Source organism: Eubalaena glacialis, chromosome 3 (assembly GCF_028564815.1).
Source record: "Eubalaena glacialis isolate mEubGla1 chromosome 3, mEubGla1.1.hap2.+ XY, whole genome shotgun sequence".
Taxonomy (NCBI): domain Eukaryota; kingdom Metazoa; phylum Chordata; class Mammalia; order Artiodactyla; family Balaenidae; genus Eubalaena; species Eubalaena glacialis.
Window position 1 is genome coordinate 135,915,880 of NC_083718.1, and position 26,729 is coordinate 135,942,608.

Sequence of the window (26,729 nt, forward strand, 5' to 3'; positions counted from 1 at the left end):
TTGTCCTGCCTTTTGTTTCTCCATACCTTTGCCAATCACAAAGTCTGATCAGTCTTCCTCTGAAATATCTCTTGAATATCATATCCATCCCCAACCCATCCCCCTACATCAACTACCTTCATTTGTTTGGTCTCTCTCTAATTTATCTTGCCCAAATCTCCCATTCCTACATATTGTCCACAATGTAATTAGAGTGGTCTTAATAAAAGGCAAATCAGATCATGTCACTCTTCTGGGTAAAGTATTTCAGTGATTCCCTCTGTTCTCGTGATATGGGTATCAATTTCTTTACATAGTTCACAAGGCTCTGCAAAATCTGGCCTATGATTATCTCTAGTCTAGCTTCATCTCTTGCCATTTCCCCAAATCATGCTCGCTTCCAGACTTTTGTAAATTCCCCCAAGCCGTGCCTGAACACTCTTCTCCCTACACTTTTACTGGCTAACATTTACATATTCTTCCTAGCTCAGCTTAGATACGTCCTCAAAAATCCTTCCGGGACCTCCATATACCAATATAGATGTTCATTATATGTGATACCACAGTATCCTATATTACCATCATTTTCTAGAGACAGAGCTCTTAGCTGTAAACAGTGAAATCAACTCTAGTTAATCAAAGCGGCAAACAAAATGTTTAAATATTAGGTAGCTAACAGAATCTCTGGGATGACTAAAGAATGAGACCTGGAGATCACCAGGCCAGTGATAATGGTCCAGGCTTCACTGTGGAATGGCTCCACACTACAGCTGCCTTGATGAGTGGAGACAACACTGATGCTAAGCACTGGATGCTAACACTAGGACCTCTGGCCCTGCCTCTTATTGATGGAGCCCAGGTCACATTCCTGAATCCTCACTGCAAGACATGCTGGGACAGTAAGGTTTTGTCATCTATCTTGAGGAGTGCTCAGATTAATTGTTTTATAGGTTTGTTGAAGAGCTTGAGGGTGACTAGCCATAACCACTTATTAATTTTTTTATATCAGTTTTTTTTAATATTTCTTTTTTTTAACATCTTTATTGGAGTATAATTGCTGTACAATGGTGTGTTAGTTTCTGCTGTATAACAAAGTGAATCAGCTATACATATACATATATCCACATATCCCCTCCCTCTTGTGTCTCCCTCCTACCCTCCCTATCCCACCCCTCTAGGTGGTCCCAAAGTATCGAGCAGATCTCCCTGTGCTAGGTGGCTGCTTCCCACTAGCTATCTATTTTACGTTTGGTAGTGTATATATGGCCATGCCACTCCCTCACTTCGTCCCAGCTTACCCTTCCCCCTCTCCATGTCCTCAAGTCCATTCTCTAGTAGGTCTGCGTCTTTATTCCTGCCCTGCCCCTAGGTTTTTCAGAACCTTTTTTTTTTTTTTTTTTAGATTCCATATATATGTGTTAGCATACGGTATTTGTTTTTCTCTTTCTGGCTTAGTTTACTCTGTATGACAGTCTCTAGGTCCATCCACCTCACTACAAATAACTCAATTTCGTTTCTTTTTATGGCTGAGTAATATTCCATTGTATATATGTGCCACATCTTCTTTATCCATTCATCTGTCGATGGACACTTAGGTTGCTTCCATGTCCTGGCTATTGTAAATAGAGCTGCAATGAACATTGTGGTACATGACTCTTTTTCAATTATGGTTTTCTCAGGTTATATGTCCAGTAGTGGGATTGCTGGGTCATATGGTAGTTCTATTTTTAGTTTTTTAGGGAACCTCCATACTGTTCTCCATAGTGGCTGTATCAATTTACATTCCCACCAACAGTGCAAGAGGGTTCCCTTTTCTCCACACCCTCTCCAGCATTATTGTTTGTAGATTTTTTGATAATGGCCATTCTGACCAGTGTGAGGTGGTACCTCATTGTAGTTTTGATTTGCATTTCTCTAATGATTAGTGGTGTTAAGCATCCTTTCATGTGTTTGTTGGCGATCTGTATATCTTCTTTGGAGAAATGTCTATTTAGGTCTTCTGCCCATTTTTGGATTGGGTTGTTTGTTTTTTTGATATTGAGCTACATGAGCTGCTTGTAAATTTTGGAGATTAATACTTTGTCCGTTGTTTCATTTGCAAATATTTTCTCCCATTCTGAGGGTTGTCTTTTCATCTTGCTTATGGTTTCCTTAGCTGTGCAAAAGCTTTTAAGTTTCATTAGGTCCCATTTGTTTATTTTTGTTTTTATTTTCATTTCTCTAGGAGGTGGGTCAAAAAGGATCTTGCTGTGATTTATGTCATAGAGTGTTCTGCCTATGTTTTCCTCTAAGAGTTTGATAGTGTCTGGCCTTACATTTAGGTCTTTAATCCATTTTGAGTTTATTTTTGTGTATGGTGTTAGGGAGTGTTCTAATTTCATTCTTTTACATGTAGCTGTCCAGTTTTTGCAGCACCACTTATTGAAGAGGCTGTCTTTTCTCCATTGTATATTCTTGCCTCCTTTATCAAAGATAAGGTGACCATATGTGCATGGGTTTATCTCTGGGCTTTCTATACTGTTCCATTGATCTATATTTCTGTTTTTGTGCCAGTACCATACTGTCTTGATTATTGTAGATTTGTAGTAGAGTCTGAAGTCAGGGAGCCTGATTCCTCCAGCTCCGTTTTTCTTTCTCAAGATTCCTTTGGCTATTCGGGGTCTTTTGTGTTTCCATACAAATTGTGAAATTTTTTGTTCTAGTTCTGTGAAAAATGCCAGTGGTAGTTTGATAGGGATTGCATTGAATCTGTAGATTGCTTTAGGTAGTATAGTCATTTTCACAATGTTGATTCTTCCAATCCAAGGACATGGCATATCTCTCCATCTGTTTGTATCATCTTTAATTTCTTTCATCAGTGTCTTATAGTTTTCTGCATACAAGTCTTTTGTCTCCTTAGGTAGATTTATTCTTAGGTATTTTATTCTTTTTGTTGCAGTGGTAAATGGGAGTGTTTCCTTAATTTCTCTTTCAGATTTTTCATCATTAGTGTATAGGAATGCAAGAGATTTCTGTGCATTAATTTTGTATCCTGCTACTTTACCAAATTCATTGATTAGCTCTGGTAGTTTTCTGGTAGCATCTTTAGGATTCTCTATGTATGGTATCATGTCATCTGCAAACAGTGACAGTTTTACTTCTTCTTTTCCAATTTGGATTCCTTTTATTTCTTTTTCTTCTCTGATTGCTGTGGCTATGACTTCCAAAAGTATGTTGAATAATAGTGGTGAGAGTGGGCAACCTTGTCTTGTTCCTGATCTTAGTGGAAATGGTTTCAGTTTTTCACCATTGAGAATGATGTTGGCTGTGGGTTTGTCATATATGGCCTTTATCGTGTTGAGGTAAGTTCCCTCTATGCCTACTTCCTGGGGCGTTTTTATCGTAAATTGGTGTTGAATTTTGTCAAAAGCTTTTTCTGCATCTATTGAGATGATCATATGGTTTTTCTTCTTCAATTTGTTAATATGGTTCATCACATTGATTGATTTGTGTATAGTGAAGAGTCCTTGCATTCCTGGGATAAAGCCCACTTGATCATGGTGAGTTTCTAAAAAAATGTTAAGGTTGTCAGCTGGTATAGTAAGTATCTTGTCTGTTTCCGGGGGACTCCTTTGGTCAGTACCATGTCTGTGCTGGCAAACAACTGAGGCTAAATAAAGGAGTTTGGAAATATGAATGAAATAGTGCTATTTACTATCTGAGTGCAGCACACGTACCAATGAACAGGAAGGTGATGTGGAGATCAGGAAAGCATTAGTAACAAGCAAAGATATGAAAGGGGTTCATCTGCAGCAAATCAAAAGAACATAGCTGAAGTCCTCAGCCTGGTCGGAACTGGGCCCTGAATGGAGCTGATAAGGTGACCAGAGAGAGTTAGTTAGAAGTGCTACAATATGCTTCCATAACACTCCATACTTCTCCAATCATAGCACTTATAAAATTGTATTGAATAGTTTGTTAGTTTCTTGTTATTCTTGCAGAGTTACAAGATGTGTGAAGACAGAGATGGCTCATCCATGCCTGCTCCATAGACAATGTGTAAGAGATATTTTTAAAAATAAGTAAGTGAATGAATAAATGAATGGGGGTAAAGATGAGGGCACAGAAGTGGAAGAGGGAGGTGGGCACCAGAGAATGTTGCCAGGTTCCAGTGGGGTGACACGGATCAGCACAGGCCTGATGCTAGCCACTCCCACACAACTCCTTTCTTTCTAATCCACTTCTCATTCTCTTTGGGAAGGATTGAGGTCTCTGGAAAATAGCCAAAAAACAATTAAGGGAGCGGCCAGCCCAAATTAATGCTCAAGCATCAGGAGTATCTGAGCACTGAAAGCCACTTCTATTCACCCTCTCTCAGCTGAAGGGGTGAGAAAGTGTTCCCAAAGACATAACTCTTTTTAGGTGGATTTAGAAGGCATATAAAGGCTCCTGGATGAGGACTTGCCTCCTCATTCCACAACTGGTGCCAGAACTCTCAACCCTCCACTGAGAGAAAATGTCCAGCCAGTAAGTATCTCTGGGACATTATTTTTTTAATTCCTTAGTGTGTTGATGGTAAATGGTCTATTTCAAGAGCTCCTGAAGAGGATTGATGACCCCTTTAGGGAAGGCCTTGGGTCATGGTCGAGGAGTTTCTTCCTATTTATATATTGAAGCAAATATCTAGAATTCAGGTCTAAATTACAGCGGGATTTGTGTGGCTTGGAATGGGCCTTGGAAGTAGTAGTGAGCATGAAGATTTCAATGAGGCAGACCTGGGTTCCACTTCTTGCCCAGCCATTTCCTAGCTGTGTGATTTTGGGCAAATTACTTTTTGAAGTCTTGGCTTTTCCGTATATAGAATGAGTAGTACTTACCCCATTATGGTGTTGTGAGATTTAAATGAACGAATAGCATACAAAGTCCTTTTTATAGTATGTGGCACATGGTAAGTACTTAATAAAAAATAACTATCATAATTAGGCAGTCTGGTCAGAGCTCTCACTCTAAGAAGTCATAAAATGGAGCCAAAGTGAGAAGGGAGAAAATAATCAAAAATATAAGACCTAAATCTCCTTGTCTGACTATATTTAACATGTACTGTAGCTCTTGGAGATTGGTGATGAAATGAGATGATGGGAAGAAGTGATGATATAATATGGGTGAATAACAAAGGATGACAAACTGACCCCCAAACCTGTGGTATCCCAGGGCGTAAGAGGGAGAGGAATGAGACTGTCTGTGAGGCAAGAGAATAAATGATGCGGACAGGGCAGGCTAATTCTGTGGGAAGGACTCGGTCAGGAAGAGAAGTGACAATGGCAGGATTTGTTGACTTGTCTTCAGAAATATGGGAAAACTGCAGAGGGCAAGTCCACTGTGGCATTAAAAGGGAGGTCATTTTCTCCTTCATCAAAGGAGGAGCACTGACCTGGGCCCCTTTGCCACCCTGATACATTTCTACCACCACACCACACCAAAACACTGTGTGCTCCCAGCCCAGGCTAGACTGGCAGTATGCACCACCATTGAGCAGAGAGCATCTTTTCTCCTGGAGCTCTGCCTCTGTCTCCGTGGACTTCCTGAGATTCCACATGGGCTTCCTCCTCATTATTCCACCATTTCAGAGTCGAACATCCTGCTGGTGGTTACAAGAAACTGTTTGAAACTGTAGAGGAATTATCCTCACCGCTCACAGCTCATGTTACAGGTTGGTCTCACCTATCTTGAAGCCATCTTCTCTCTTCTGTCTCATTCTCTCTTCTCTGTCTCCTTATTCATTGGCACCTCTCAGTACGGGCTCCCCCTGTGGGTTACAGAGAGAGGAATCTGGACGTTTGGGCTTTTTATACTAAGAACCCATTTCCTCTTTTCTTTACTTCTCTAATATAGAAAAATGCTACCTAACTGGAATTCCTTAACAACTGGGACTATACCTTTGTCATCTTTAAACTGTCAGTGCCGAGCTCAGTGCCTGGCACATAGAAAATGTCCTGTAAATGTCTGTTCTATCAGTTGCAGAATAAATGAAGGCCTGGTGACAAGCATCTGGGAATATGACAATAAAGGGTGGTAGGTTTCATGCCCATTATATCAGAAGTCTTGGTTCTGGAGTCAGGCAGATGTAGGTGCTAATCGTAGCTCTATTATTTTACTATCTGTGAATCCTTCAACAAGTTACTTAAACTTTCTGAGTCTCAATTCATTCACCTACCATAAACCAAATTTTACCTCATCGAGATGTTGTGAAGATTAAATGAGATAATGTAAATAGAAAGACTCACACAGTATCCAGCACAAAGTTATCAATAGATGGTTGTTATTATTACTATTGTTATCATTATCCAAAGTCACCACATGACCCACATAGCATCCTTGCTTAGACATGGTGTTATAGGAAGGTCCAAAGCCTGGGCAGGTCTCTTTCCTCCCAATTGTCTCTTATGCAAAATAGAAGGGATGAGCCCAGTGCTCTTTCTCAACTAGATTCTCATGCTAACAATCTAGGTTCTAGCAATCAAATTAATGCTGTGCCTTTTAGTTAAGCCATGCCTTCTTTTCAAATTTTTATCAGAAATATAAATCCTTATAAAGTGGGCTGCTGAAATTGAGCTATATGAAATAATACATTTGTTTTTTTTTTTAATGGCAAGGATTATACAAACACTGCCAAATGCTGCAATTTTCAAAGGATCAAAGGGCACAAACCTAACTGTTCAGACTGAACAGACTTAAGGCCTTTCTTGTGTGCCCCTCATTTTGCAGAGAAGGACACGGAGGCCTAGAGATGGCACATAGCAAATCCTGAACCAGAATTCAGGTCTCTGACAGCCCTTTGCACTTTCTGCTACAGCAGGTTGACCTTTATCTGGACAGTAGCCCATATTCTCAAAGGAATATAGCTCTATATTTTAAGAAGCCAGTATTCTTGTTGTTTCATTTAAATGGTTTGTTCTGTAGACACATCTTTGTTTAGTATCTAGATCCCTGCTTCTAATCCATCCCTCCTATAGATCAAGAAATTTGAAATTTTTCTTAAAAGTGAGACAGTAAAAAGGCAAATGTATTGGTAGCTGGGGAAATCTGTTAGATGGAGAATCCCATTCCATTCGAGATACTTTTCCCTGTCTCCTTCCAACCCTTTATCTAAACTCTGAGATGTTGCCGCATTTCCTACCACTTGGTCTCCTAGTGAAAGGAGAGTAGGCCAGCAGGCATTTCCTGAGAGCTACCCCCCGTGAGAGCTGGGAATGGAATTGACTGCCAGGTTTAGAAGTAAGAGGCTGCCCAATCGGGCTGCTTAGATAATCACTGCTCCTTACCTGGGTGAGAAGGGCAGGGGTAAGAAGCAATGTTCTGAGTCTTGCCTTCATCACAGGCAGGATCCCCCTCTGGCTGACCGGCAGTCTCCTTCGATGTGGGCCAGGACTCTTTGAAGTTGGATCTGAGCCATTTTACCACCTGTTTGATGGGCAAGCTCTCCTGCACAAGTTTGACTTTAAAGAAGGACACGTCACATACCACAGAAGGTAAAGAACACTAGGGCCCACTCCTCCTAGGGGTCGGACCTATCTCAGCTCCTCCCTCCATGTACTTTTCAACCTCCTGAACCCAAGAGGAGACTTTTATACTGGCCTCCGCTCAGAATCCTCCTGGGCCAGTGAGTCTGTATGGACACCTCGGAGATGTACTACAGGATACAGAAGCAGCTAAGAACTAGGGCTTTGGGGTCTGACATGCCTGGCTTCAAATCCTATATCCCCTACTACATACCATTTGCCTAGGTGGGTGCCCTTTGGCAAGATGTTAATCTCTAATTCTTTGTTTTGTCATCTATGAAAATGGGAGAAATGAGAATTTACTTCAGGGTTTATTACAAGGATTAAATGAGAACATGGTACCTAGCCCATAGGAAGCATTTATAATAATAATAGTTATTTTTATTTTTATTAAACCATGGGTCTCTTGATGTCTTTCCTTTTTTATAATCAGAAAGGCCAATGGAAAGGAGGGAGGGGTGTCACAAAGGAGGCAAGGACCAAATATGTCATAATAATACAAGAAAGAGAAGTTTTCTAAAAACAGAAGATTGTTGCTAAAAGGCTTGAAGCCCTAAGCCATCACTCCAATTTCATTACAAAGATTCATTAACACCACAATAAATAGTTTGTCTTATGCCTTAATATTCAGGCCTGTTAGCAGCTTTGTTGATCACCACAGATTTCAGGCATTCTGAAGAGACATCAAAAGAAAGAATAAATGGAGTCTTGAAGTAGTCAGGATAACTTGGACTGTAATAGAAGAGAAACAGATCAGGTCAAGCAAAAATTTAGTTATGAAAGCATATTTTGGAGGTTATATGCCTTCTAAAGACCTTGGTACTCTTTCCTTTTCATGAAAGTGCAAAATCAGATTTTAATTGGCTCTCCACATGAGAAATCCTAGGCAACGTATGCCATCTAGTCTGGGAGATATGGTTCAGGAGGTCTGCCTGTGCAAAAGACCGGATTCAATAATATCTACTTTTAAAAGTAGCAAAATAAATTTTTAAATTGAAGAAAAACACAAGAGGAACATGAGGAAGATTGAAAGGAATATAATTCAGCATAACATGTTCTATACTTCCCCGCTCAGTGTAGATTGGTGAATTATAGGCTACAGGAAGTCAGAGGTCCAATGTGAACTACCCATGGGGCTGCATAGTGTGATATGGAAAAGGCATGTTTTCTGGCTCTGGCCACATATGCCGATCACTTAATTTCTCTGAACCTTGATTTCCTCATATGTCACTGTGAAGTTTATAAGACATAAATTTAAGCTCATGGCACATTGTCTCTTTCTCCCAAGAAAGTTACGAGACTCTTCATTCTTCATGTTGTGGATTTATGATTCTGACTTTAGAAGGGCACATGGAATGACCATATTCTAAGCTCCCCATGGACTACACTAATTGCCCTTGTCTGTGACCCTTTCCCGTGTCTCAATGTCCTTCAGGTTCATCCGCACTGATGCTTACGTACGGGCAATGACTGAGAAAAGGATCGTCATAACAGAATTTGGCACCTGTGCTTTCCCAGACCCCTGCAAGAATATATTTTCCAGGTTACTGAAACCCAACTGCATGTTATTAAAGACGTTTTACATTACCCCTTTTTCTCTCATGGCTTGAAAGTTACTGGACTGAAAAATCCATTTGCTTCTGCAGGTTTTTTTCTTACTTTCGAGGAGTGGAGGTTACTGACAATGCCCTTGTTAATATCTACCCAGTGGGGGAAGATTACTATGCCTGCACAGAGACCAACTTCATTACAAAGATTAATCCCGAGACCTTGGAGACAATTAAGCAGGTAGGACACAGTGCTCAGGCAATATCGCTCAGGAATTTAGAATTTGCAACTTAGACTTAAGTCAGCTGTGCATTTGGGTTTGAAGAATATGAGAGCCAGATAGATTAAGTTTCAAATCCCTGCTTTGTCATCACCTACTAGCAATGTGACATAGGGCAAACTTTGTTTCTCCATCTGTGAAATTTCAAACATTTATTATGTGGATTGGAGGAAAACCGTATAAAATGCCTAACATATTTATTTGTGACACAAATATTTATTGAGTCCCTTCCATGTACCAGAACTTATGCTAGATGCAAAAGATATACCAATGAGTAAGACAACATGGTCCCTGCTCTTCATGGTTTTTATAGACTAGCATGGAACTGGCACATTTAATATTGAAAATCCTACCATTCATTGTTCTAGGAAATTGTGTTGCACCAACCTGCCCCTTCTTATAGACACTTCTTGTTAGAAATAAAGCTATATCTTAAATGAAAAAGCATAGAGAAACATGTCAGCAGTATTAGAAAGTGACAAATTTTGATGAGAACTTAGGCAATCTCGGTGCAGCATTCGATAAGATAGATCTACATTTTCAACCAATATTTATTAAGATGTAACTATTTGCAAGGCATTGTTCTTGTCTTCAGAAAGCTTAACACCTAGGTGGATAAATCAAATAAATACATTACTTAACTATAATAGGATGCAGAATGTGATGACTTTTCACAGAAGGAAAGCCTTCTATGAAAGGACAAAGAAAGATTACTTCTGGCAGTAGTTGGTGGATGTGAAGTGGGGCAGATCAAGGAAGGTTTAAAAGTCTTGCATTTGAGTTAGAAGTTAAAGGGAAGGCACAACTTCATTGAATTTGGAGAAAGAACATTTCATATACAGGGAGTACCATGATCAACTGTATAGAGGTGGGAAACTGGAGGATAAAGAATAATTTATTTGGCTAGATTTGCAGTATATCTCAATGGAGGTGGCAGTGGCATTGGGCCGGTGGTACTTCATCATTGTGGGGACTGTTCCACCCACTGCAGAGGTTTGGTATCCCTGATCCCACCTACTAAACACCAGACATGTCCTCAATCATTGTACAAACTCCAAATGCTCCCCAACATTTCCAACTCTCCCCCTAGGGGGCAATAGCACTCCCAGGTGAGAACTAGTGATCTAAAGCATGCCATGTCAAGGGGAATAGTGAAACACAGGGTAGGGTGAAACTAAAAGTTTGAATAATGGACAAAAATTTGGAATAAGTCGTTTAGCTGATGGGAAGCTACTGAAAGTTTTTTTTCAGGGAAGTGGTATAAGCAGAGCTGTACTTTAGGTTATTTAATCTGGAAGCCACGTGTAAGCTGTATGGGAGGACAAAAGAGATAAGGGATAGCTAGGAGACCAGTTAGGTGGAATTGAAGACCAGAACTAGATATTCGGTGTAGTAGGAATAGAAAGGAAAAGGAGTCCCAACAATGGGTCTCAATATCACAAGCTGATTTGTAATCCCCAACAGACTATTTACTAAGGCTTAACATATTCTTGATAGCTCTTTCTTAGTTTAGATGTATGTTTGAAACCACATATGAGTGTGTGTGTAGATCAATTAAAGAAATACTGAAGCTGAGTTTCTAAACCATCCATTTGACTTTGGCAGTGAATCCGATTACCATAGTAATTTAATTGGAAGTGTGAAGTTCATGGTAGGGCTCCAGAATAGACTTTATTAGGAGTCAGGTTTCATTGTGAGCAGCACTATACCTGACTTCGTATAAAAATGTAGTTTTAAAATTTTGAGTGTTTTTTTGTTTGTTTACTATTAATGAAATAGACTCCTAACAAGTTCCTTTGCCTCCAGCCTGATTCCCTTAAATACAGCCTCCTTAATTCAGTAGAAGCAATTTTTTTTTCTAAAATGCAAGTATAAATGTGTTATTCCAACTAGTGCACCCATAGTTTCCAAGATAAAGTTAAAAACACAGACCTTTGTGGCTGGCCCATTTTTATTTCTCCTCCTCCATGTGTGTGTATCACCGCAGCCATGCTGAATGACTAGTAATCCCCAAGCAGCATTCACTTTTTGCAACTCTATGCCTTTACATTAGGGTTCCTACTCCCTAGAACACACTGTCATCCTTCTCCATCTGGTAAATTTTACTCATCTTTCAAGCATGTGTTGGAGTCATTGCCCTTGGGAAGCCCTGCCTAATCCCCTAGTCTGGGTTAGATGGCCTTTCTTTACAGATATCATTTTGCACCTACTGCACTGTATACCAGCTTATTGGTGTAATACAGTGCTATTAAATGGAACTTTCTACAACGATGGAAATGTTCTATATTTTCATTGTCCAAGTGCTATTGAGCACTTGGATGTGGCTAATGTGACTGAGGAACTGAATTTGAAGCGCTATCTAATTATGGTTAACTTACATTTAAATTGCTATATGTGGCTACCATAGTGGACAGTGCAAATCTAGACTGAAGTTCTTGAAAGCAAAGGCCATCTCTGTTTTCCTAGACCCTAACACAGCACCTGGCATATAATAGAAGCTCACGGAATATTTGATGAATGACTGAATGACTGAATGAATGTCTTGCCTTTTATTTAAATGAGGGTGCTAAAAACTCCCTATGCTTTAAAACATACTCTCCTAATCACATAGAAAGAATTTTGGTTAGACAAATATATACTCCATCGATTATTCATTCAATAAATCTTTATTGAGCAGGTTCCAGGTAGAAATTCTAGTGCTCTACATCCTTAGATAAGTCATTTGATCTCTCTGACACCTCAAGTTCTCCTTATGTAAACTGAGAGGTTTGTGGTAGATTAGTGGTTTTGAATTTTTTATGAGACTCCAAAATGAATAAAGCACTGAATCCTGTCTTCAAAAAGTTTCCATTAATTCCAGGAATTCATGGTTCCCCTGAAGTCTGTTTAGGTTAAGACTTTCTATACTAGATGAATCCTGAAGTTCCTTTCAGTTCCAAATTCATTCTGTATGTAAGACACTGGATTTGGTATTTAGGTTGTATCATAAAAAATTGCCATTTTTATAAAATGAAAATTATTGACTATCAGCATACAATTCAATGTAATTCAATAAGGGGAATGTAAAGAAGTTCCAGGATTCAAATTCGTCACTGTTTGAAGACAAACTGCATGTGCAAAAGGAAAGTAACCAACCAGAGGAATGTATGGCCTACATCAATTGAAGAGCTCAATCAGGGAGAACTTGAAGATTTCAGAGGCATGAGGGGTCAGCATGGGGGTCAGAGGAGAGCTGAGCACTAAAGATGGGACTTCTACAGACTTAAAAGAGGGTAAGACCCAGAGAGATGGAAAGAGAGAGAAAGCACACTTAGGGTGAGGGTGCAAGTGGTAACGGTGAGGTCAGACTGAGGAACCAAAGGTGTAATACGATCTTTTTCTTAACATGGGTGATGTTTGTTCTCCTTCCATAGGTTGATCTTTGCAACTATGTCTCGGTCAATGGAGCCACTGCTCACCCCCACATTGAAAATGATGGGACTGTTTACAATATTGGTAATTGCTTTGGGAAAAATTTTTCAATTGCCTACAATATTGTAAAGATCCCTCCACTACAAGCAGGTCAGTTTACCACTTTGACTCTTCTTAAAACAAGTATCTATAATATGAGAAAGTTACTAGAAATACAGGGTGTCAGATCAGAAATATCAGGATAGCACTATATGGACAGTTAAATTACTCTCAGATTTTAGGACAACTGCCCCTCACCCTTACCCTACCAGGGGACCAATGCCAAAGAGCACCATAGCCGGAAATGACATCTTCAAAAATAAGTTGCCATGTTCTATTCTACAGTGTTTCAAAGATGTAGTGTATATGTGACTTTGATCATATAAGATTTAGATTCGAATCCAGCAAATATTTATTGAGCACTTATCCATGTGCCAGACAAAATTAAGACTTTAAACAAATATGTGTATGTGTAATAGGATACACACATGTATATGAAAGTGTAGTAAGTATTTTGTGTGTATTTAATTCCCAAAACTACAAACATAACCTTTTAACTCATATACTATAGAGAAAGAATATTAAAACAGAAGAGAGTACTCTTTAGAATTCTCCATTCATCCTCCATTCATTGCCAGAAATTTGATAATGATCTTGATAATAGAATTATTTGAGTATATATGGATTTTTATTTATTACTGCTTAGTATGATTCTTGAAGTATAGACCCTGGGCCAGCAGCATCACCTGGGAACCTGTTAGAAATACAAATCTTGAGCCCCACCTGAGGCAGACTGAATGAGTAATTCTAGGGGTGAGCCCATAGTCAGTAGTCAGTATTTTCAGAAGCTTTTTATGTGGTTCTTATATACACTAAGGTTTGAAGACACTGCCTTAGTAGTAAATAAACTTTAATGTGCTTAAGAATTATTGTAAAGGGCTATGGACCCAAAACCACATATGCCATAACTTTATAGATAACTTAAGAGATTGTAAAAGGCACTTTGACCATACTAAAATTTTGCCTTACTCCCTTGACTTAGAACCCACATCCAGATGTAAGATGTGACTCCACTGTACTCTGTCTGCCACACACTGTTTGAGTGTACTTTCCAAATCTGCTGCTATTTGGATTTTCCTGGGTGATTGCAGCTCCGCATGAAATTTCTCTAAGAAATGCCAGTGACTGAGAAAATGGAAATAAACTCTTTAAAAAATCAAGATGTGAAAATGTATTTCTTTGCTTGCATAAGCTGTTCTAAATGCTTTGTATTTAAAAAAAAAAAAAAAAAAGAGGCTGTTCCACAGCCTTTTGAAACCACTTTATTTCAGACAAGGAAGATCCAATAAGCAAGTCAGAGATCGTTGTACAATTCCCCTGCAGTGACCGATTCAAGCCATCTTACGTCCATAGGTAACTTGAAGGCCTGCTATGAATCTTCAGCAAAACTCAGGTTTAAAGATCTGCTTTGCCTACCTTTGATACCAATCCTGATCATGACATTTTCTTGCAGAAACCTAAATTTAAATGTAGTTAATTTCATGTAGGCACTGTTGATTCATATAACTGAGCAAACCTCATGTGTACATATTTCTCTGTGGTTTGAGAATCAACCCTTCCCACTCACAAGTTTATTTCTGTTTCTGAACAGTTTTGGTTTGACTCCCAACTATATTGTTTTTGTGGAGACACCAGTCAAAATTAACCTGTTCAAGTTCCTTTCTTCATGGAGTCTTTGGGGAGCCAACTACATGGATTGTTTTGAGTCCAATGAAACCATGGGGGTAAGTCTTACATTTATTTGTCAGCTTTATGGTTCTGAAGAATATGTCTTTCATAATGCACACTTTTTTTTCTTTTTAAATGCATCAAAATATTCTCTTCACTTTTCAAGGTTTGGCTTCATATTGCTGACAGAAAAAGAAAAAAGTATATCAATAATAAATACAGGACATCTCCTTTTAACCTCTTCCATCACATCAATACCTATGAAGACAGTGAGTTTCTGATTGTGGATCTCTGTTGCTGGAAAGGGTAAGAAAGGACATTGGATAAATGTTACATCTCCAGTTGTTCCTGGAAATTAGGGTTTTTTTCGGAGATGCCGCTCTCAATATTTAATCTGAATTACATCTAAAAAAGCAAGAAGAATGCTTAAGTCACAAAATATGATTGAAAAGGCTGTAGGGAGTTTAGATAATCAGAAACACTAACTGAACCTCAAAACTATGGTTAATGATTGAAAACTGATCAGGTCCATGAACCAGACCCAAAAATAAAAGATTCTGTGACTTGATGAGTAAACTTAAGCTTAATTTCACTCAAACTTAACAAGATCCTTTGGGGAGCCTAGAACTCCACCTAGTCTGGGTTTGGGAAAAAGAGATATGCTTTCTTCAAAACAGCAGGTCAGGGCTTCCCTGGTGGCGTAGTGGTTGAGAATCTGCCTGCCAATGCAGGAGACATGGGTTCGAGCCCTGGTCTGGGAAGATCCCACATGCCGCGGAGCAACTAGGCCCGTGCGCCACAGCTACTGAGCATGCGCGTCTGGAGCCTGTGCTCCGCAACGAGAGAGGCCGCGATAGTGAGAGGCCCGCGCACCGCGATTAAGAGTGGCCCCCGCTTGCCGCAACTGGAGAAAGCCCTCGCACAGAAACGAAGACCCAACACAGCCAAAAATAAATAAGTTAAAAAAACAAAAACAAAAAAAAACAGCAGGTCACTAAAAAAGACAGTAGCCCCTGAAGACACAGACAGAATGGTGATAGAGAAACGGAGCAGAACGTTTCAAAGGCTGTTGTTATTTAAACATATCCATGAGCAGGATTCTTTTCTCCACCCAGAGTGGGCAGGAGAAATGGCTCCAGTATTTCTGAGTCTTTAGCAGGTTCTGGGTTGGGGTCTGAAGAATAGGTAGGCACTTGTGCTTTTAAAAGGCATGAAGCATGTCTCTAAATTATTTGTAATTGGCTGTCCTCATGTTTGACTTCTTATTTTTGCAGATTTGAATTTGTTTATAATTACTTATATTTAGCCAATTTACGTGAGAACTGGGAAGAGGTGAAAAGAAATGCCAGAAAGGCTCCCCAGCCTGAAGTTAGGAGATACGTACTTCCTTTGAATACTGACAAGGTAACCACCCTCTACATAGATTTCAGATATAACCAGCATGTTTCATCTCGCTCAGCATTTTTTCTCCTGCTGTGTGTTTATACATAAAGTCTTGAAATTTCAGAGCTGGAAGGAACTTTAAAAATTAACTAATTCCACTTCCCTCATTTTATAAACGAGGAAACTGAAGCTCAGAAGAGTCACATGACTTAGCAAAATCCAACTGTGGCGGAGTCAAAATGAAAACCAGGTTTTGACTCTACACCTGTTGTTCTTCTATTTACAAAATCCTTTAAAACTGATTGCAATCCAACTGGTTAGAACATAAGCAAAAACAGTGGAATAAGTGGGCAAAAAAACTTAAAAAAAAAAAGTAGGTTGGCAGTCTTTGAAGGCTTTCAGGCCAAAAGGTTTGTGCTTTATTTGACAGGTGATGGGGAGATAGTCAAGGTTTTGAACAGAAGAAAGCCATATTCAGAGCTGGTGGACTGGGTATCAAGCGTACTGACTACTCTAGTTGTCCCTGCTACTAAATGGCCGGCTTCCCTGAGCAAGTCACTCAGTGAGCAAGTTCCCCTGCAGTTCGGTTGCCTGCTCAGAAACCTAAATAAATTGGACTAAATAATAACTAAGGTTATTGCAGCTTTGATTTTCTAAAATAAGGCTGTGTTGTGTGTAAGTAGAATTGGAAGTGAAGAAAGGATGATGATAGGGACCTGGGATTGGAGACAATGAAAATCACTCAGGTGATAGAAAAATGTAATGGTAGTAGGAACAGACAAACAGACAAAAGTGAGAGTTCCTACAGGTAGAATTAAAAGGATCTTACATTTGATTGGATGGTAGAATGAATTAAGTCTTAGACATGCAAAAGACCATAGAGATCCTTTAAGCCTATGTGTCTAGAGTGTTGATACCTTTGGAAATAGGAAATGTAATAGGCAGAGCAGGTTTGGAGATAAACGTGAATTGTAGAACTATGAGGAAGGGGGGAGAATGAGTAAAAGGGCTGACTTCAAGACAGACCCAGGTTGACCAGGGCTTCCAGCTTTCTAGCTGTGTGATTTGCAGCAGGACATTTAACCTTTTTAAATCCCTTTTTCTTTATCTATATCCACCATACAGGATTTTTGTGATCAATAAACGAGGTGACATATGTCAATCACTGAATATAGTCCCTCACACAAAGAAAGTGTTAAATAATATTCATTATAATCATCATCAACAACAAAATCAGCATCAACAACATTTTCGTGAAGACGTCTTGTAGGCTTTCATATGGAAGTGCAGGCCCTTGAGACACAAAGTAGGGTCAGAAGAAAAGAGCTGATAGTTATTGGTATTGAAATGATGATCAAATATATGAAGATAGATAAGATTGCTAGCAGGAAAAATTCATACTTTAGAGTAAGTGTTTTAAAAGAAACATACAAATTTGTTTATTTTAAAAATGAGGAACTTGATAGCCATAAAATGCTGAAAGAAAAGAAAAGATGGCCAAGCACAAAAGTTGGGTAAACACCCATGTGCAGAAAGTGGTAAGAAAAGAGGAGTCAGAAAAAGAAAGAGAAAAAAGTCACCAAAGGGCCCTAGTTACAGCTAAGAGAGGATAATGCCACATGATAAGGTAAGAGAAGGTTTTCACTGGTGCCCACTGCTATATATAGACAAGTTGAAAAGACTGAAGATGAAGAGCCAAAAACCAGATTTAGTGATCTCCAGGGGAGTAGGGAGCGAGGCAGAAATCAGGTTTCAAGGCAATAAAGGTGAGCAATTGATGAGAATGTGGGAGTAATCACTATAGCCTGCACTTTTAAAAGTTTGGCAATGAAGAGAAAAATAAGTCATAAATTAGGGAAATAGATAAACAGATTGAAGGAAGGAGAGGAAAGAGTATGAGTGAAGTTTCCAGTTTAGTGATTAAGATAACAGTGATATCTTTAAAATATACCTTTATTATTTTTGAATAGGCAGTGAATTTAAATGGTCAAAAAATCAAAATGATCTAAAAAGGTACACACTGGAAGTGTCACTCCAACCTCTATCTGCCTCCATTCCATACCATTCCCCTTCACTTCCGTGTGTAACTTTTAATGTCTTTCCTTTTCCTTTGTTTATGCAAATATAAGAAAATATAAATATATATAATTATTATTTCCCATTTTTACACAAAAAGTAACTTTCTATATCCATATTTTTGTTCCTTGCTTCTTTTCATTTTAAAATATATATTGAAGATCTTGCTTTCTTCAACTGCACGGTATTCTTTTTTGTGAACATACCCAAGTCCCTCACTGCTGAGCAACAGAGTTGTTTCCATTCTTTGGCTGTTACAGATAATGTCACAAGGAATAACTTTGTATGTATGTTATTTTATATATGTGCAGATATAGCAATAGGATAGACTCTCAGAAGTGAAATTGCTGGGTCAGGGGATAAATGCATCTGTTAAAAAAATAGTGAGGGGGAAGAGTGAAAATAAGGAGCTAGTTTGGAAAGCAAAGATAATGTTACAGATCTCTTACATTAAAAACCCTAATTTAATGGTGGAAAAAATAAGATACGACAGAGTAAAATCATTAAAGTTACAGTCACATAAGTAATATGTTCGACATCAACATTTGAACTTACTGTATACATGTATAAATATGTATGTATACACACATGCCGCTCTCTCCTTCCCAAAATCACCACGAAGTGCCTCGAGGCCCCACTTCACAGAGTCTCACAAGACCCATCCTCACCTCCCATCTCTTCCCAATCCTGAAAATCTTTCACTATTTCCTTTTAATTCATTGTACATACCAGAAAAATTCCATCTATCCTCTGCTCAGAAGGTTCCTTCCACCTTCTTTCTTTTACCAAAAAATCTAACAGTCCCTCTAGGACACTGGTCTCTTCAGCAGCAATTTCCAGGGGTAGCAGTTTCTCCTCTTACAGCGCTTGTACCACTGGGCCTGGGGTTGTGGTACACTTATTCCACTTCGCTGCTTCCAGACCATTGCTCCTTCCACCCACCCTTAAAGTCTTCCAATTTCAAATCTCACTTCAGCTAAGTATATAGCCAAGTGGTATGTCTGCATTTACATATATACACCCCTCATTATTATTCTCACCGATTAACCACCACTCCTTCTCCCTTCTGGCTCAGTGTCACACTCCCCTGATCTACTCCTGACTCTCAGTTATTTCAATATACACATGATAGGTGACTCTTCCAACAACTGGCCTCTCAGTTCCATGATGTCTTCCACTGATTCTGTCTTCCATTCTGTCTCAGCCACTCACTCCCCACACTCATGCAATTGACCCTGCCATTACCTTTGACTGTGCTTCTACCATAACCTTGGTTTCATGCATGACACATTCTGACTACCACCTCTTATCTTCCAAGATTACTTGCCCTATTGCAGTTCCCACCAGGAACCTCCAGTCTATTGAACCTATTACCTTCTCACCATCTCTCACTCCCTTGAGGACTTACCTTCCCTCCTTATTCAATAACAATTTCATGGTCAATCATTGTAATCACCCCCTTGAGTAGATCTTCATTTCTCTTGCCTCTTTCTTACTTTATAGAATTTATTTGTCAAAATCATAATCCTAGTTAAATTCAACCCTCCACGCACTCCATGCTTGTACCTCTAAGGCTGAAATTAAGTGCTAAAAATACACAATTGTGTTAATTGGCCCATTTTTAAGTACATGACCACAAACCTTACTGCTACATTTCCCAACTTCACTTTCCTAGTTAAATATTTCACACCCTCCTCTCTTCAACCTTCTAACACCTCCCACCTCCACACTCATACTCAACTGATGGCTCTGGTTCCTATTTTACTGAAACAAATGAAAGAGATCAGAAAAGAACGTAGACTCCTGCCACCACATCTACCCACCCACCAGCATCTGTACTCATACTGAATTATCCATCATCCTATTCAGAACTAGTCTTTCCCATCCTTCTTCACCCTCTCCAGGACAACACTCTACAATTCTCCCCCTCTCTCATATATCTCACTCTCCTCCCGTTTTCATTAAATCATGCATATCATGCTATTATTTTGCCCTCTTACAAAATCCTTCTCTTAACTCTTCTTGCCCCCACCACCTATCCCCTCATTCCTCTCTTGAAGACCCCTTAATGTTGGAGGGCACCAGAACTCAGCCCTTTGTTCTATCTTCTATCTGTACACTCACTCCCTTTGTAAAGACTCATGCTTTAAAGCAGCCTAGAATTTCATTTTCAACTTTCCTTTTAACTCAAGGTTCTTATACGCTACTGCCAATGCCATGTCTTTATTTTGATGTCCAGTAAACACTTCAAGTTTAATAGACAAAACCTAAACTTCTCCTCTTCCCCTACCAAAAATTACCTTCAGTAATCCCCATCTTTGTTGTGACAACTCCAACTTTTAATTATTCAGGCCAAAAACCTTGGAGCCCTTCTTGACTCCTTTCTCAGTTTCATGCCTCTTCCCCACCCCATATCTTATCTATCAGGAAATCCTCTTGGCTCTACCTTACACTCCTCACTGACTTCAGTGCTACTAGCCTAGTCTGAACCATTGTTTTCTTTTGACTGGACTACTACAAGACAAACTGGTTTCCCTGATTTCACTCTTGCATCTCCCCTACGCTTTTTTTTTTTTTTTAATTTACATGTATTTTATTTATTTATTTATTTTTGTATCTCTCACATATATATATTTTTTTATACAGCAGGTTCTTATTAGTCATCCATTTCATACACATCAGTGTATACATGTCAATCCCAATCGCCCAATTCATCACACCACCCCCCCCACCCCCCACTGCTTTGGTGGTTTGGTGGTTTGCTGCTTGGTGTCCATACGTTTGTTCTCTACATCTGTGTCTCAATTTCTGCCCTGCAAACTGATTCATCTGTACCATTTTCTAGCTTCCACATATATGCATTAATATATGATATTTGTTTCTCTCTTTCTGACTTACTTCACTCTGTATGACAGTCTCTAGATCCATCCACGTCTCTACAAATGACCCAATTTCTTTCCTTTTTATGGCTGAGTAATACTCCATTGTATATATGTACCACATCTTCTTTATCCATTTGTCTGTCAATGGGCATTTAGGTTGCTTCCATGACCTGGCTATTGTAAATAGTGCTGCAATGAACATTGGGGTGTATGTGTCTTTTTGAATTATGGTTTTCTCTGGGTAAATGCCCAGTAGTGGGATTGCTGGGTCATATGGTAATTCTATTTTTAGTTTTTTAAGGAACCTCCATACTGTTCTCCATAGTGGCTGTATCAATTTACATTCCTACCAACAGTGCAAGAGGGTTCCCTTTTCTCCACACCCTCTGCAGCATTTGTTGTTTGTAGATTTTCTGATGATGCCCATTCTAACTGGTGTGAGGTTGTACCTCATTGTAGTTTTGATTTGCATTTCTCTAATAATTAGTGATGTTGAGCATCTTTTCATGTGCTTCTTGGCCATCTGTATGTCTTCTTTGGAGAAATGTCTATTTAGGTCTTCTGCCCATTTTTGGATTTGATTGTTTGTTTTTTTAATATTGAGCTGCAAAAGTGATCTCGACAGAGCAGTCAGGGTGATTCTTTTAAAAATAAATCAGAGCCTGCCACTGCTCTGCTCAGAACCCTCCAATGACTTCCCATCTCTCGCTCACAGAAAAAGACCAAGACCTCACAATGACCTATCAGTCTCTACCCCTTCACTCTCCTCTCCTGCTCTTCTCCCCCGAGCTCAGTCAGTGCAGCCACACTGGTCTCTTTAATGTTCTTTAAGGACCTTTGGCGTACTCCTACCTCAGGCCTTTGTAGTTTGCTCTCTCTGCTCAAATGCTCTTCCCCAGATATCTGCATTGCTAGCTTCCTTCATGTCCTACAAGTTTTATCCCAAATGTCACCTTTTCAATGAGGCCCACCCTGACCACCTACTAAAATTACAACTCACCTACTCTTCACACTTCTGATCCCCCTTACTCTGCTCTATTTTTTCTCCTCACATTCATGATGTACTAAACACTTTATCTATTAATTATATTTATATTATGTTCCCAAATTAGAATGTACACTTCATGATGACAGGGACTCTGTTCTCTGAAATATCCCAAATGCCTCGAATAGAGTCTAACACAAAACATGTATGTAAGTATTTGATGCAGGTATTACTAAATGAATATGTTCTTTGAAAGAGCTCATGATATTCATTACTTTCATAAAATAATCTGAAAAATCACGTGGGAGCAATGTGGGTGACAAGAGATCTTAGAAAACATCTGGTCAGTAGTGTTTCAATTTGTTTTCTTTTTTGACAACATACGAATATGATTTTGTTTTCAAATAAAATAAAAATATAGCCTAACTATAAAGGAGACAAACACTGTATGGATACCTAGAGGTTGAAGTCTCCGTTGTTCTGCAGAAAAATACTTCTTTTTCCAGAGCCCATCCTCAGAGCTGTAAATTTTCTTCGAGGTCAGTCTCATTTCACTGATGAGAAGACTGAGGGCCTATGAAGTTGTGTGACTTTCCCAGTGACACACAGCCAGTGACTGACGTGGACACAGACAGCTTTCCCAGTCATGTTCCTGGGCTCCCCTTTCTAGAGTTTTCTGCACTGCCTCTCCCTACATGTTGACTTAAGAAATGAAGAACTCAGGAGACAAAACTTGGGAAGACTATATTTATGGCTGCTTGATTTTTCTTTCCTGCTCACTGAGGTCTCTGTTATCCTCTTTCTTAGGCTGACACAGGCAAGAATTTAGTCACACTCCCCAACACAACTGCCACTGCAATTCTGTGCAGTGACGAGACCATCTGGCTGGAACCTGAAGTTCTCTTTTCAGGGCCTCGCCAAGGTGAGATGATTTAGGAAAAAACCTCACATGACAGAGAACAAAATGTTCCATTCAAAGAGATTAACAAGTTTTCCTAAGCACGTGCTCTATTTTGCAGCATTTGAATTTCCTCAAATCAACTACCAGAAGTATGGTGGGAAACCTTACACATACGCATATGGACTTGGCTTGAATCACTTTGTTCCAGACAGGGTAATTAATCCATCTTCCTAATATTCGAACAGTACTTTGAGTCACATGCTCGTCAAGTAGAGCATATTGACTGATTGACTGACTGATTGATTGACTTTTCTTTCTTACAAGCAGCTCTGTAAGCTGAACGTCAAAACTAAAGAAACTTGGGTATGGCAAGAGCCTGATTCATACCCCTCAGAACCCATCTTTGTTTCTCACCCAGATGCCTTGGAGGAAGATGACGGTAATGAAAGTAATAGATGTGTCTGAACACTCTCTTTTCATTGCAGTTCATATAGTTAGTTAATTAGGAGAGGAGTTATGTTGATTATTCCCTAATGTTCAGAAATGATCCTTTATACTATTGAAGGGGACAGCACTAAAGAATTTAAACTTATTTGAAAATAAGTTTTATCTTACGGTCAGGTTTCATGTGGTACTGTTGGAAAAATGCTAAAGCACCATCTGGCGTCACGATGGAACGTCAATGTCTGCTCTAGCTGAGGGAGAGGAGGAAGGAGGAGCAGCATGCCATCTAGGTTTTTGCCTTTCCTGACCTAGATACGTTTCTGAAAAGGAATAGAGTTCTAAGGAGGGAAACGGAGTATTCTGACAGATCCGAGAGAATGAGGATGAGGCTTTGTGCTTCTAGTTTTGGTTTTTCCTTTCAGTAAGCTGGGGCTAGAAGGGGATCCAGAGCAACAGCCTATAAAACAGCAACTCAGTTACAAAGAGGCAGTCTTAGTTAACTATTGATTATCCGGGACAAGGAGGTAGGTTATCCTCTCTGGGATTAAAATATGGAAGACCACAGAGAAATGAATAAAATAAGGAATTGTAGAGCCGTTTTACGCTAAGTGAGTTTACATATACAGCCTTTCCAGTCAAAACCACAAAAAGTTTGTTCTTATTTTGTTTGAAGGAAGTAAGCTTCCAGCTAGGTCTTGGAAATTATAGAAATAATATACCTTACTGTTTTCAAAGTCTTTTTTTTTTTGGCCACACCGCTCAGCTTGCGGGATCCTAGTTACCCGACCAGGGATTGAACCCGCTTCCTCAGCAGTGAAAGCGCGGAGTCCTAACAGCTGAACCACCAGGGAATTCCCAGAGTCTTTTAATATACATTTTTCACTTGATTGTCACAACATTCTTTTTTTGCCGTAGGTAGAACAGGTGTTAAATCGTATGATATAGATAAAAACACAGAAACATTCATTAAATAAGAATTTAATGAATACTTACTATGTTCTAATCATTGTAGTAGGCTATTGGGATGCAACAGTGGGCAAGACAGATAGGGTCACTCCCTTCTTAGAGCTTATAGTCCAGGGGACATGAAAAATTTTAAATCGCTTTCAGGGTTGCCACACAGCCAGGTGGTAGAAGAGTCAGAACAAGATATCAAGTCATCTGGTTTTCTTTATTTGTCAATGTAATGCTTCCTTGCTTCCTGTATTATTTCAGTGACAATCTATTGCTATGGGCTTTTTTTTTTTTTAATTCGACATTGCCTTATTAACTTCTGATTAACAGGTGTAGTTCTGAGTGTGGTGGTGAGCCCTGGGGCAGGTCAAAAGCCCGCTTATCTCCTAATTCTGAATGCCAAGGACTTGAGTGAAGTTGCCAGGGCTGAAGTGGAGATTAACATCCCTGTCACCTTTCATGGACTGTTCAAAAAATCCTGAGCACATTCTAGCCTAATATGTTTCTGGTGACAGAACCCAGAAAAACATAGGTCTGTAGTCAAATTCTGTTCAGTTTTAGCCTGCTGTATATGAGTTTTAACTTGCAGATGCACACAATTTTGCAGTGTTTTACAGAACGCACAGAGTTGAGTAAGCAATTCCTTTTAAAAAAAGTGCATATTTAGGTAATCATACTTTCTCTGTGAGACAGACACATCATAACTAAAAACTCTTTATATATTTATAATCAAAGAGCAAATGAATGTGGATTTATTAAACTGTTTTTTATTCCTATTATAAAAGTGTATTTTAGGTACCTATCTGCTCCAATTATTTTTTAACACTTAAAAGCCAGTCCTCTACACCTGATTTGTATGTGGCTTTGCCAAGTCAAAACAGTATCTTGCAAAAAAGCTTAATTATTAAATGTCAAACCAAACTTTTTCTCAAACCAGGGACTATCATCTAAGACAATCATTGTAATTGTATGCATATATATGTAATTGTTCAAAGATTCTCAAGTTTTATAAACTTTAACATTTCTGTTTAATATACTTAATATACTAAATAGCAATTACTACTATTTCTGATTTTACAATGAGGAAACCTATCTCTAATCCACTGAGGGCTCTCAACCAAATAACTTCTCAGAGATTAAGTTATCTATTAAAAGCTTACATAACATCCAAGCAATTACATATAGTAGTGACTGTAATTTTTTTGAAAAACAGAGCATAAAATACTTACAAATATAATTTCTATTTAAAATCAGAGTATGGGGTAATAATGTGTGTGGGGGGGGGTTATACTTTGTTGCCTCGTCTGCTTAATTATATTTAAGCACTGTGCAATCACCTGAAAGTGAAAAAAGAGAAATATTGTTATTAACTTTCCAATATTAATATATTTTAAGCACTTTTGTTTTTAAACAAAATTCTCTTCTGAGCTACATATTGCAAAAAAATGAAGATTGACAAAAATGTTTATTCTATATCTTAATCCTGGCATCTATTTTATGCTCAAAAGTATTACATATCATTGTATTTAAGATGATCAGCATTGTGTTTGACTAAGTAAAAACAGCTTGAAGGAACAGACTGACTAGTGTACTTGATGCATCCATTTGATTTCTTTATTTAGATAAAATGCAAACTCGTTTTTTAACATTATAAATACTCATTAAAGCATACTTTTCAAAGAAAATCTAAAATTACAAGAAAGTGGAAATTATAAAGTAAAATCATACACAGCTCATCTAAGCTCAACTACTGGTCTTTTCCATCATTTTTCCCCCTGTGGATTTTTAATGTAATCATTATTTCTTTGTGGATAACTCCTAGGTAGAGCTAGATATCTCAAAAAAGAAAAAGAAAAATGCCAGAAAATAATGTGGAATATGTGACTATAGATAAACATCAGTCTGTTGTTTTTGTCTCTAGACATGGCGCATGAACATAGCTCCACAAAGAAGGCTATTTATCCATTTCTTTTAAAAATGAAGAAAATAAATTACTGAATAATTACTAAGTTTTATACTTATTTAAGTCTTTAAATTTTAGAGAATTCCCAAAACCATCACTTCCTACACTTGCCAATCAGTCCCTGCCTCCTTCCCATTCCTTTTCCGTAAGCAAGTCTGGCAATTTGGTGTGCCCACTTCTCCTGTTGCAGGATCCCATTTTGAGCCCTGTGCTCTGTGGAGATCACCACAGTGTTAAGAAGGGAGAGAGGCACATCTGACTAAAACATTCTGACAATACCATTTCACCAAAATTGGAATTGTCTATATAATCATTGCTAATATTATACCAAGAAGGCTTAGGAGCTGTTTTCAATTGCAAAGATGGAATATGAGCTTTAAAAACTTACATTAGAATAAGGGAGATTTAAGTCAGGCAAGAAGGATTAACTTGGAAATTCAGATGGAAAAAATTAAGTAACCTGGTTTCTAAGAATCAGAGGTATTCATCTAGGGGAATCTAGAGAATCATGTCCCATCCATAAACAAATAAATCTGTTTTAAGGGGAAAATTCAATTGAATTAAGATAAATAAACCTGTTAATAAGTAGTTATTTTTAAAATAAGCTGTTTGAAGTCA

At 38.7% G+C, this 26,729-nt stretch overlaps 1 protein-coding gene across 1 annotated transcript; it reads left to right on the top strand.

Moving 5' to 3' along the window:
- The first annotated feature begins 4,474 nt into the window (after positions 1–4,474).
- RPE65 (retinoid isomerohydrolase RPE65) lies at positions 4,475–24,630 on the top strand. The gene is made up of 14 exons (XM_061186461.1): positions 4,475–4,485; positions 5,586–5,668; positions 7,337–7,487; positions 8,953–9,060; positions 9,164–9,305; positions 12,759–12,906; positions 14,127–14,208; positions 14,447–14,579; positions 14,690–14,829; positions 15,798–15,927; positions 22,657–22,771; positions 22,869–22,963; positions 23,078–23,189; positions 24,479–24,630. The coding sequence occupies exons 1-14, from the start codon at positions 4,475–4,477 to the stop codon at positions 24,628–24,630; spliced, it is 1,602 nt and encodes a 533-aa protein (XP_061042444.1).
- Positions 24,631–26,729: the final 2,099 nt, after the last annotated feature.

What these genes read in the sequence shown, in the direction of transcription:
- RPE65 (XM_061186461.1), top strand. An exon ending in GCTCACAGCTCATGTTACAG is followed by an intron (nt 5,669 to 7,336) that starts GTTGGTCTCACC and finishes CCTTCATCACAG; the next exon opens with GCAGGATCCCCCTCTGGCTG. An exon ending in CACGTCACATACCACAGAAG is followed by an intron (nt 7,488 to 8,952) that starts GTAAAGAACACT and finishes AATGTCCTTCAG; the next exon opens with GTTCATCCGCACTGATGCTT.